This window comes from Dipodomys merriami, unplaced genomic scaffold (genome assembly GCF_024711535.1).
Source record: "Dipodomys merriami isolate MVZ:Mamm:240054 unplaced genomic scaffold, mDipMer1.0.p SCAF_57, whole genome shotgun sequence".
Taxonomy (NCBI): domain Eukaryota; kingdom Metazoa; phylum Chordata; class Mammalia; order Rodentia; family Heteromyidae; genus Dipodomys; species Dipodomys merriami.
Genome location: NW_027206146.1, coordinates 4791476 through 4802919, shown reverse-complemented (window position 1 = coordinate 4802919; position 11444 = coordinate 4791476). Strand labels below are relative to the sequence as shown.

The window sequence follows — 11444 nt, the reverse complement described above, 5'->3', positions numbered from 1 at the left end:
TTTCGGCGCTTAAGCGGTGGCCGGGCGGAAAGCCATTAGGAGCTGAGTGGCCAGTGTCAGCCGGGCGCCCTCCCGGGGGTGGCTGCACGGTCACGCGGCCGTTGGAAGTTGGGGGGAAGGGGGAGGCCTCCATTCCAGACAAACTGAGCCAGGGAGGGGATGGACCATGAGGCTTCTAGAGAAAATACTTTATTATGGGCGCTTCCTGTGGGTGGTGCGGGCGAGGGAGAGGAAGCGTGGGGCAACAGGACGGACCTCCTCTTCCTTGGACCCTCCGCACGAGGAGTGGCCGGCTTCCGGGCGGTCTCCGCCCCGGGATGCCTCTCCCAGCTCCCCCAGATCCTCTGCGCGCACGAGTCCGTGGCCCTCCAGGTTGACCTCCGAGCGCCCGAGTCCACGGCCCTCCGGGTTGACCTCCGAGCGTCCGAGTCCATGGCCCTCCGGGTTGACGTCTGAGCGCCCGGGTCCATGGCCCTCCGAGTTGACGTCCGCGCGCACGGGTCCGTGGCCCTCTGGGTTGACTTCCGAGCGCACGGGTCCGTGACCTTCCTGGTTGGCCTCTGATTGCACGGGTCCGTGGCCCTCCGCGTTGGCCCCCGGGTGCGCGCCCCCATGCCCCTCCTTGGTGGCCACCGTGTGCCCAGACCACTCCCGGTTGTTGATCTTCATGGCCGCACGCAGTGCCGACTTGACGGACGTCTCCACCCAGCCGTGTGGGTAGGTCGTGTGCTCTCCAGCGAAGTAGACGCGGCCGTAGGGCACCGCCCAGTCGTAGAGCGGCCCATTCGTTTCCGTTTGCCAAAGCAAGGGCGGCTGCATCACGAAGCCGCCCTGGCTGTGCGGGTCCTCCCCCCAGCGTTTGACGACGCCGGTGCCGTCCCAGAGCCGGTACACCACGGGCCCGTGCAGCGCCGCCACGTCCTTGAGCGCCAAGTGCAGCGCCTCGTTCAGGCTCAGGCCGGCGAAAGGCGCCGCGGCGTCCGACCACGTGTACGAGGCCAGCAGCAGCGCGCCCTCCCCGGGCGGCGGGTAGAAGATCAGGCGCGACGCGCGGTCCGTGTTCGAGTGGCCGCCTTCGATGTGTTCGCTGTGCCAGAAGGGCCGACGGAAGCTCAGGAACACCTTGGTGGCCGGCACGTAGTGCAGCGCGCGCAGCGCCTCCTGTCGCTTGCGGGACAGCGGCGGCGAGAAGGTGATACGCTGCAGTGCCGGCCCGGTCGTCGTCATCAGCACCACGTCGGAGGTCAGCTCCTTCAGGCTCCGCGATTGGCGCGAAGTTGCGATGTGCACGCGCACCTCGTGCGACCCCTGAGATACTGCCATGACGGGCGCGTTCAGCAGCACCGGCCCCGACAGCGAGCTTAGCAGGGCGCGCGGCAGCAGGTCCCAGCCACCCACGATGCGGTTGTACCTGCGGGCGGGACCTCAGTGTGACCTGGGCCCCTTCCCGCCCCGGGGCCCCGCCCACCCCGGTTGCTTGTCCTACTGGGATCCGCCTGTCCCCGCTGGTCCCGCCCACCCCGGTTGCGGGTCCCTATTGGGATCCGCCTGCTCCTTGCCCAGCCCCTCACCGGAGCCGGTCGCTAAGGCAGCTGTGGGCCCTCATGGCCTCTGCGAAGCTGAGATAGAAGAAGCCGTCCTTGGACATCACGTCTCCCAGAAGCTGCACGGCCGCCTGGCTCAGGTTGCCCTCCCCAAGCAGGTATTCCTGCGGGGTGAACGCGGCCCAAGTCAGGGCTGGGATAGGCCCTCCCCGGCCAGCTCCGCCTCCTCCCGTGGAGGTCCGTCCCCAGCAGGGCGTCTCAGCTCCCTACAACGGGAGCCCAGGGTCCCTCACGCCTCTCCGGCATTTTTCTCAGAGCAAGGCTGAGGCCAGACTCACCAGGAGCGTGAGCCGTTCATACTTCTGCATCATCTTTCTGCAGCCCAGAGATCTGAGGTCTTTGATGGCCTGCAAAGGAACAGCCGGTGGTGCTGGGCTGCCTTCGGGTGAGGGTCGACTCCCCCCGGCCTGCTTCTGCCTTGGCCAGTGATCTGCTACTCCTTTTGAAGACCCCAGGCCTTCGCCCACGCTGTGCCCTCCACTGCAGCTCAGGTGTTACCCCTGTTGTGTGAGTTCCCCCCACTCATCGACACAGCTGCCCTCAGTCTACGCCATCACCACAGCTCATCTCTATTTCTATGCCTGCCTGCAAGCTCCAAAGAGGCAGGCATGGTCTCTCTATCATGCTGGTTCCTGGGGCTCAACAACCATGTGTGCCTGGCCCATCGTGGGACAGACAGAAGTGGCACTCTACACCACACGGACAGGTCATGGCTGCTGGGGGCTTCCCTAGCCCTCCCACACCCATAGCCCTGCCAGGCTCCCCAACACCAAAAGCCACAGAAATGTACTGATCCCAAGCTCCTGCAAGCCCTTGGTCGCCCTTTGTCACAAAAACTTGAGTTCTACAGAGTTGTGTCAAGGGCCAGGCTGCCCCATGGTTCTCCTGGCTTTTCCTGGCACATGGGGATCCTTCCCTCAACATTTGTCTCAAGGTTTGTCCTCTCCCCAGAGTTTTTCTGCCCCATTGGGTCTCTGCCCTCTCCTTTGCCCTGGAAGGATGTGTCCCTCACTTAGTTCCATTTTCCTGAGCCCCCAGCTTTCAGTGTCAGGCACAGAACCAGTCTGGACTGATCACCCACCCTGGTCCCCAGAAGGAGTTGGACAAGTACAGGGCTCTCAGAGTGAGCTGTGGCCAGCTCCTCCCTAAAGCCACGAGGGAGGCTCTCTGGTAGTAGGGATGAGAGCTGGTTCTTGGGGTCAAGCAGAAGCTCTGAGTGGGGGCATGGCCAGGACTGACGGGTGAGCTCAGTGGGTTTTGGAGAACAAAAAGAAAACTGGACCTGGAGCCATAGATTAAAGCCAGACTGGGCAGGAAAGTCCATGAGACTTTTATCTCCAATAAACTGCTCAGAAAACTGGAAGTGGCATTGTGGCTTAAGTGGTAGGGGGTTAACCTTGTGCTAAAGAGCCAAGGGACAGCACGCAGGCCCAGAGTTCAAGACCAACAGCTGACAAAAAAAAAAGGAAGAAAGCTGGCTGCATTTGGACCCAAGGGAGACTTTGGGGGATAAGACAAATTTCCTGAAGAAGCTGGAGGTGTAGAAGAAGTAAGACTGTGAACTACTAGAAAGGCAGAAGTGGTGGTGTGGTACAAGTGGTAAAGTGCCAGCCTTGAACAAAAAAACTAAAAGGGTTAGGGTTGGGAAGTTGGCTCAGTGGCAGAGTGCTTGGCTTGCCTGCATGAGGCTCTGGGTTTGATTCCTCAGCACCACATAAGCAGAAAAAAGTGGCACTGGTTTAAGTGGTAGAGCGCTAGCCTTGAGCTGAAGAGCTGAGGAACAGTGCCCAGGCCAAGTTCAGCCCCCAAGACCAACCAAAAAAAAAAAAAAAAAAGAAAGAAAGAAAAAGAAAAGAAAAAACTAAGACAGTATACCCAAGGGTCAAGCCCCAGTACAGGGAGGCAGACACATGCACGCGCGCGCGCGCACACACACACACACACACACACACACACACACACGCAAGCACGCACGCACGCACGCACGTGCACTGTAGAAAGGCAAGTGTACAGAAGAAGGAAAAGAAACTGGAACCTGTGGAGCTTGGGCTTGAGGAGTGCCCCAGGGAAGCTAAAGCTAGATGCACAGCCAGCACCTACCCTGTTGAGAGCCATCTGGTAGATGTCCTCTGGTGAGTGGCCCTTCTCCGCCATGCTCAGGGTGTAGCCCAGCTTCTCAGGCATCTTCTCCACCACGTAGTTGCGCAGCTTTATGTCGTTCACTTCCGTCCATGTGTTCTCATCGTACTGGGTGAACTTGGTCAGGTTGAGGCCCAAGCTCTTGCAGAGTTCATGGAGGATCCTATGGGGCAGAGGGACAGGGTGAAGTCGGCTGGGGCAGAAGAGGGCAGGGCCTGTCCCTAGAGGTGCTTGGACCGGGGAGTAGGGATAGGTCGGAGATTGAGGCTATGGGACAGGTTTGGGGGCAGAAAGAGGAACAGGATTGGCTTCACTGGAACGAGAAGATTTGGGATGGCTAGCTGGAGGTGGGGGATGGGCATGGTTGGGGTTCTGAGGGCATTGGGGACAGAGCATCATGGAAGGGCGGTGTTAGGGACCACGGAGAGATTGTACAGGGGTCAGGTGTTGGCACGGGGTGGGGGGGACAGTTCAGTGGTAGAACACTTGTGCAAGGTCCTGGAGTGTCTATCCCCTGCACCTATAACAGACTCAAGAATCCAGCTCAATCTGGGTCAGGAAGGGGTACGGGGATAACAGGTCAGGCTTCACCTGTGGGAGCTGGGCATGCGCATGGCTCCCAGTTCCCCAATCCAGCCTGTCTTCCGGTCCCGGAAGGTGAAGATGCGGCCCCCAATTCTGTTATCTGCCTCCAGGATGGTGACCTGAGGAATTGGGGTGGGGGGAAGCAGAGATTTTCAGCATCTCCCTCCACCCCACCCCCCATGCCTGTCCCCGCTTGCCTCTTTCCCTACAGTAGCACAGACCTGGACTAGAAGGACCTTCTTTAAGGGTGGTGGGAGAATGGAAAGTGAGCCTTTCCAGACTGCAGCAAAAAGGCCACCAGCTAGACTGTAAAGGGACTTCCCAGCTCAGAGGAGTGGGGAGAGTTCCCCCAGGCTGGCCCATTGTCCTCAGATTGTAGTGACTGCCACAGTGGTTAGACTTCAGGGTACACTTCCCTCGGGTGGAATTTCTATCTCCACCAACACAAATCCCCATTCTCACTCCCCGCTGACATTTAGACTTTGAGTGGGATTTCCCTCTGAGATGGGTGGGAGAGGTGGAGAGAAAAGTTCCCTCTCTCCACCTCCCTCCATCCCTGCAGTCCCCCTCTGTCCCCCTGCAGGAATAGGCAGCCTCAGCTCAGAACTCCCATCCTAGCCAGGTACCGGTGGCTCATGTCTGTAATCCTAGCTACTCAGGAGGCAGAGATCTGAGGATCACGATTCAAAGCCAGCCCGGGCAGGAAAATCTGTGAGACTCTTATCTCCAATGAACCACCAGAAAACGAAGTGGTGCTGTGGCTCAAGTGGTAGAGCACTGGCCAAGAGCTGAGGGACAGCGCCCAGGCCCAGACTTCAAGCCCCACAACTGATAAAACAAAAAAACAAAAAAGCTCCTATCCTGCGGCAGGAAAGATTCAAGGCAGACCACAAGCAATGCTTCTCACCTTGTGTCCAGCATCGCTGAGCACTTTGGCAGCCACCAGCCCGGCCACACCAGCGCCAACCACAATCACCTTCTGGGGCTTCAAGGTCCGGTTGAGGCCTAAGGTCACCACCTTGAGCAGCTGGTCATAGTCAGGGTCATGCATGCATCTCTCAAATGGGTCCTGGCCGGAGGCCCCCTTCCAGTCCAGGGAGACGGCCAGGCTAAGGAGGATGGGGGCAAGGAGGAAGAGGTACAGGGCTGGGGAGAGGAAGACAGGCTCAGCACCGGCCCTGGACACAAGGAGACTCTGCCCCTCACCCCAGAGCTCCCAATCATCCATCCACTTACCCTGCTGGGCCATAACTTTGGGGTGGGAGGCTGTGTCTGGGGTGGGGGAGAGGCAGGGGTCACTATGGCTAGTGATTCCTCAGGGGCTGTTCTAGGGCTCTTCCTGGGCCCCCTCCACCTAGATTCTTTGGGGTCCCCCAAAGTGCCTCCTCAACCCGCAATCCCCTCCTATCTACTTCTGTCTCTGCCCATCTCAGTGCCTTCTTTCTCTGCTGCCCCATCTATTATTTCTCCCCATTCCCTGTCAGTCCTGGCCCCTGAGTTCCCATATCTATCCCCCAGCAGGGGCCTCCCCAAAGCCCTACCTTGGACCCCTTGGAGCCCTGGGTGCAAGTACCCTCTCCACATGGGCCCTGCCCTACTTAAATCATCTGGTCCTAACCCCCCCCTCCCCTGGGAGCTGTCTTCGGGGAAATGACACTGTCTGGCTGGAGGCGGAGTCTGGAGGGGTGGGGGTGTGGAGGAAGTATCAGTTTCTTTTCTTTTGGGGGGCGGCTGGGAGGCCAGAAATAAATACTTAAGTAGCTGGTAAGGGAGGGCACTAGCCCTGTCCTTGGTCATGAGGTCCCTGGGCAGTCTCTGCTCCCTGGACTGTATAGGCCTGGGCCAGGGTCCCGTTCTCTCAAGTCTCTCTCTGGCTCCACGTCACTGAGCCTCAGTCTCCCCCCCTTCTGCAAAATGGGTGGGGCTTTGGGGGCAGCAGTGCTCCAGTCTGCTGCTTCTCAGGGGTCATCACCGCCAGGCAGCATTGTGTGCAGCGCCTGTGGCACACCTAAAGGAGGGGTCTGGAGCAGCCCTGGCAGGTGATCACTCGTCCTGCCTTCTCATTCCCTTTATTTTTTTTTTGGGGGGGGTCCGGTCGTGGGGCCTGAACTCTGGGCCTGGGCGCTGTCCCTCAGCTCTTCAGCTCAAAGCTAGCACTCTACCACTTGAGCCACAGCGCCACTTCTGGCTTTTTTCTTATGTGGTGCTGAGGAATAGAACCCAGGGCCTCATGCATGCAAGGCAAGTGCTCTACCACTGAGCCACCTTCCCAGCCCCCTGCCTTCTTATTCCTAACTTGAGGACCTTACTGTGGCACTCAGGGCAGGCCAGGCTGTTGGGTGACCCCTTAGAGAAACAGCCTGGGCCTGCAGGAGCCTCTGCCCATGCCCCTGGCCACCCAAGCATCCCCCCTGGGGTTGGAAGGAGGGAAGCAGAGGCAGGAAAGGGTGAGGTGCTGCTGGGAATGGGCTGGAAACCCCCACAGCATGCTGCCGGGTGTGGATTGCTGGGAGAGCCAGAGTGAAAACAGAGCACAGCTGGTCCACATCTGCAAACAGTGGCCTGGCCTCTGCCTGGAGGCCCAGTTTCAAGCTCAGATGCCACACACAGGAGGACTTACAGTGAAAGGAGTAGGGAGGGCTCCTGGGGCCAGGTGTGGGGGAGTGGCCTGCTGCTCACAGCTCCGCCCAGCCTGGTGTGTTCTATAGAGCCATTGGGGCATGGTAGGGGTCAACACCCCTAAGTCTCTGCCCACTTGACATCATAGCACCCCCCCTTCCCATGGGGAGACACCCAAATCATCTTCAGATACTACCCGATGGAGGATGTGGGGTGGGGCAAAGTGGCCCTTCAGAGCACCACGGGGGTGGGGGTGGGGTGGAAATCTGGGCCAACATTGGGAATAATTGCAAAGAACTGCCCTGAGACAGGTGGGAAAACAGGAAGGAGCAACCTCCTCCCCACCCCCACTGCCCCCAGCCACCTGTTTGCTTTGGTTGGGGTCAGGTCATGGATCAACTGGGGATTGCTTTTCAGGTTGTCAAGCTGTGTGTGTGTGTGTGTGTGCGAGTGTGCGCGCGCATGCATGCGTGCACACGATCCTGGGTCTTGAACTCAGAACCTGGGAGTATCCCTGAGCTTTTTCTGCTCAAGGCTGGCACTCTACCACTGGAGCTACAGCTCCACTTCTGGCTTTTTGGAGATGTGTTTCATCTGGCTTTGAACCATAATCCTCAGGTCTCAGCCTCCTGAGTAGCTGGGATGATAGGCATGAGCCACGAACACCAAGCTTAAGAACCACACCTGCCTATTATGTTGGAGATCATGCTGGGTTAGGTGAGGTGAGGCTAGAAAGGCCTGAGCCCAGGAGGCCAGTGGGCAGCGCTGGTTAGTTTGAGACAGCCAAAGTTGTAGGACAAAAGTGGAGGAGGGTGGAGTAAGGAAGCCACACCAAACACCTGTTTGCTTCAGTTGGTTTGGGGAAATTCTGCTTCTAAGAAACAAGTGGGAGTCTTCCAGGGAAAAATGGTGGAAAAACCCTCCTAGGTTTGGTCAACTCCAGCCAGCCTCATGACAACACCGATGGTGACAGGTTCTAGTGTTTAAGTCATGTGCACAGCAGCCAGATCTGGGGAGCCCCGCACCCTAGGGACCTGGCTCCTGCTGTGTCTGTCTGGAGGCTGCCCCCCAGTCAGGGGGCAGGGCTGTCCAGGAACCAGGCTGGATGGGAGGGAACACACCACACACTTACCTGAGACCCTGATCTTTTGCTCCGACCCCCAGGGAGGGGTCTCCTTCCCAGAGCCCTCCTTCCCCAGTTTCCAGAACACCCTGGACCCCAGGTGAAGGGCACTCACTGCATAGCTGGCTCAGGGGGGCTCGCTTAGTGCCCATGGCCTTTCTGCTTAGCCAGGGACAGAAGTCATCATTGGGTATGTGCAGAACCAGGCGAATGACGGTGGCCAGGTCCTGAGGCGTGGTCTGAGCAGCCGGGAGGACGCAGTGGGCAGGACCTCCTGTTTCCAAAGTGTGCTACTTTGGACACTTTCTAACACACACAGAAACAGACGCCAGCGTGCCCATTACTCCACAGCCTCCATTCTTTCAGCCACATCCTACTATTTTGTAGGTTAATACTTTGGGAAGTTTTCTATCACAAACTTTCCCAGAAAGAGTGGAAGCTTTACAGGTTTTGTGGTTTGTCTCTAGGCAGCCATCCACAATATGCAAATTAGGGTGTGGCTGTGTTCCAATAAAGCTTTATTGACAACAACAGAACACAGGCTCATAGTTTGCCCCCATGTTCCATAAGAGAACTTACACACTTAAAGAAATAAAACTACAATACCACTTTCATACTGTAAAATGGCAATATAATACCATCAAATCAAGGTTTACATTTTTGGGATCATCTCAAGTTTAAAATTTGTATGAATCAAGACTCGAATGCAGATTCCACATTGTATTTGAGTGATAGCCTGTCGCTTCTAGTTCTGTGGACTTGGGAAAGGGCGCTATCTCCTTAGACACAGGGGATGACCTGCTATGACCCCAGGTCCAGTCAAGGTCACCCAGCAGGAAAATCTTTGGTGTTCATGGTGGCTAAACTGGATGGTGTCTGGAGGTGAGATGGGCCTAGGACACTTGGAAAGGGATTCAATGTTAAGTGCTAGTGGGCTGTAGGCCATACTTGAACCCTGGCAGAGCCAGTGGCCCATGTCTGTAATCCTGAAGAGGCCATCTGGAGGATCTCAAAAGCCAAAAACCTGGTGGTAAAAGTTTTTCTGTTGGTTGTGGGCTTGAACTCTGGGCCTGGGTACTATCCCTATGCTCTTCAGCTCAATGTAAGCACTCTACCACTTCAGCCACAGCACTACTGGTTTTCTGGTGGTTAAATGAAGATGGGTCTTAAGGACTTTCCTGCCCAGGCTGGCTTTGAACTGCGATCCTCAGATCTCTGCCTCCTGAGTATGAGTAGCTTGGATTACAGGTGTGAGCCACTGGCACCCAGCTCAGTTTTTTATTTTTGGGTTGACCGTGGGGCTTGAACTCTGGGCCTGAGTGCTGTCCCTCAGCTCTTCAGCTCAAGACAAGCACTTTACCACTTGAGCCACAGCGCCACTTCCGGTTTTCTGGTGGTTAACTGGAGATGAGTCTCACAGACTTTCTGGCCCGGGCTGGCTTTGAACTGTGATTCTCAGATCTCAGGCTCCGGAGTAGCCACCAGTGCCCAGCCCAGCTCAGTTTTGTTTCTTGTAGTACAGGGATTCAAACTTGGGGCTTTGTACTTGCTAGGCAGGGCTCTACCACTTGAGCCATGCCTCTGGCTCCTGCAGCTAATTTTCAAATAGGGTCTTTGCACTTGTGCCCATGTTGGCCTGGATCAGAATTTCACTAAATGCTCCCTGTGTATCTGGGATGACAGATGAGAATCATCACACCCAGCTTATCAGTTGAGATGGAATCTTGGGAACTATCTTTCTGACATTTGCCTCTCAAGTAGCTGGGATTACAGGACACCAGCTGCCTCTTACAGTGCCCAAACTTAGAATTTACTGAAACCTTGGCAGCCCTGGCCTCCTGGATATTGGGATTGCAGGTATGCACCAGTATGCCTGACTTTAATGGGGAAAGGAAATTTGGTAAGCGCTTACTAAAGGAGAGTCACCTTTAAAAGCCTCTGAGTCCAAATTCAGTCACATTTGTCTTCATGTTAGTGAATGAAGAACTTACAACGATCAGCCTGTTTTCTTCCTGGAAAGGTAAACTACAGTTATAAGAAGGCGGATGTCCACAGATGGCAACCATAGGGACCCCTCCCTGACTGCCCCAGTAGCCTGCTGGGACTACACATGGTGGTTTTCCTGACTTATTTGAAGAACTTGTACAGTGCCCAAGATCCTTTGTAGGGGACAAAGTGGGCATTTCACTCCAACTTCCAACTTATTTTTGGAACACAAGACAGCAGTCTAGGCAACCCAAGGCCTCCCCTTGAGCAGAATAGCCAGTCAGGGTTCGAGGCCCAAGGACTAAAGATCAAGGCGGTGGTGTATGAGGGGGTGTCTCCCTCCTCTAAGCTCATTCTCCCTTACCCCTACAGCATCTACTGGAACAAAGCTCATGTCCTGTGCTCACTCTGGCAGCACACATGCTAAAATTGGAACATTATAGATTAACATGGCCCTTGCACAAGGATGACACACAAACTTGTGAACTATTCCTTTTTTTTTTTTTTTGTCAGTCATGGGGCCTGAACTCTGGGCCTGGGTGCTGTCCCTCAGCTCTTCAGCTCAAGGCTAGCACTCTACCACTTGAGCCACAGCACTTCCAGCTTTTTCTGCTTATGCGGTGCTGAGGAACAGAACCCAGGGCCTCATGCATGCAAGGCAAGCACTTGACCACTGAGCCACCTTCCCAGCCCCTATTCCATACTTTTATAAACCCTGTTACCCCTTCCCCTCCCCAGAAAAAAAAAAAAAAAAGTCAGGCATCAGTGGCTCATGACTGTAATCCTAGCTACTGAAGAGGCTGAGATCTGAGGACTGCGGTTTAAAGCCAGCCTGGGCAGGAAAGTCCCTGTGAGACTTTATCTCCAATTAACCACCAGAAAACCAGAAGTGGAGTTGTAGCTCGTAGTAGAACTATCCTTGAGCAAAAAGAGCTTAGGGACAGAGCTAGGCCCTGAGTTCAAGGCCCACAACTGACCAAAAAAATCCCTCAAAACTTGTGTGCTTCAGAGGCCAAGATGGCGCAAGGAAATGATGACTGCCTAGCATCTCTGCTTTGTAAGACTTGTAGAAACAGGGCTGTGAAACTGCAAACTGAGTGGAATAGGAGAGAGAGGGCAAAAGGCCACCTCCCCACCTGTGGAGGGGTGAGGTCAGTAGCTGGAAGTCACCCTCCTACACAAATCTGCACCCCACTGAAGCACAGCAGAACCCTCCAGCCAGCCCCGGATGACAGACACCACCTGTCCCCATTAGGCTGATGCCTTCAGGATGGTGGCAGAGGACAAGTCCCCACATGGGGAACTGCTGGAGTCATGTCACCCCCTCTTACCACACAGGGGCTTCCTCCTGCACTGGTGGGTAGCTCCTTTTGGCCTTCCAGACCAAT

The 11444-nt window shown here is 56.0% G+C and overlaps 1 protein-coding gene and 1 non-coding gene across 5 annotated transcripts in view; one reads left to right on the top strand and one right to left on the bottom strand.

Annotated features, from left to right (window-relative positions):
* Window positions 1–169: 169 nt before the first annotated feature.
* The window catches only part of Il4i1 (interleukin 4 induced 1), a 29579-nt gene continuing 18304 nt past the window's right edge, over window positions 170–11444 (bottom strand). The window contains exons 2-9 of one of the 4 annotated variants that reach the window (XM_070000924.1): window positions 9997–10082; window positions 8186–8376; window positions 5236–5474; window positions 4335–4447; window positions 3705–3906; window positions 1883–1951; window positions 1572–1708; window positions 170–1411 (exon numbers count right to left, since the gene is read on the bottom strand). In XM_070000924.1, the coding sequence (XP_069857025.1) occupies window positions 193–1411; window positions 1572–1708; window positions 1883–1951; window positions 3705–3906; window positions 4335–4447; window positions 5236–5474; window positions 8186–8222 (2016 nt within the window). In that variant the 5' untranslated portion in view covers window positions 8223–8376; window positions 9997–10082 and the 3' untranslated portion in view covers window positions 170–192. Of the gene's footprint in view, window positions 1412–1571; window positions 1709–1882; window positions 1952–3704; window positions 3907–4334; window positions 4448–5235; window positions 5475–5564; window positions 5601–5869; window positions 5928–8185; window positions 8536–9996; window positions 10083–11444 lie in introns of those variants that run through there. The other 3 variants (XM_070000922.1, XM_070000925.1, XM_070000923.1) reach the window with 3 other exon arrangements.
* Window positions 10456–10557, top strand: LOC138812944 (U6 spliceosomal RNA). Its single transcript, XR_011367659.1, has one exon. It is a non-coding gene; the product is annotated as a U6 spliceosomal RNA (small nuclear RNA).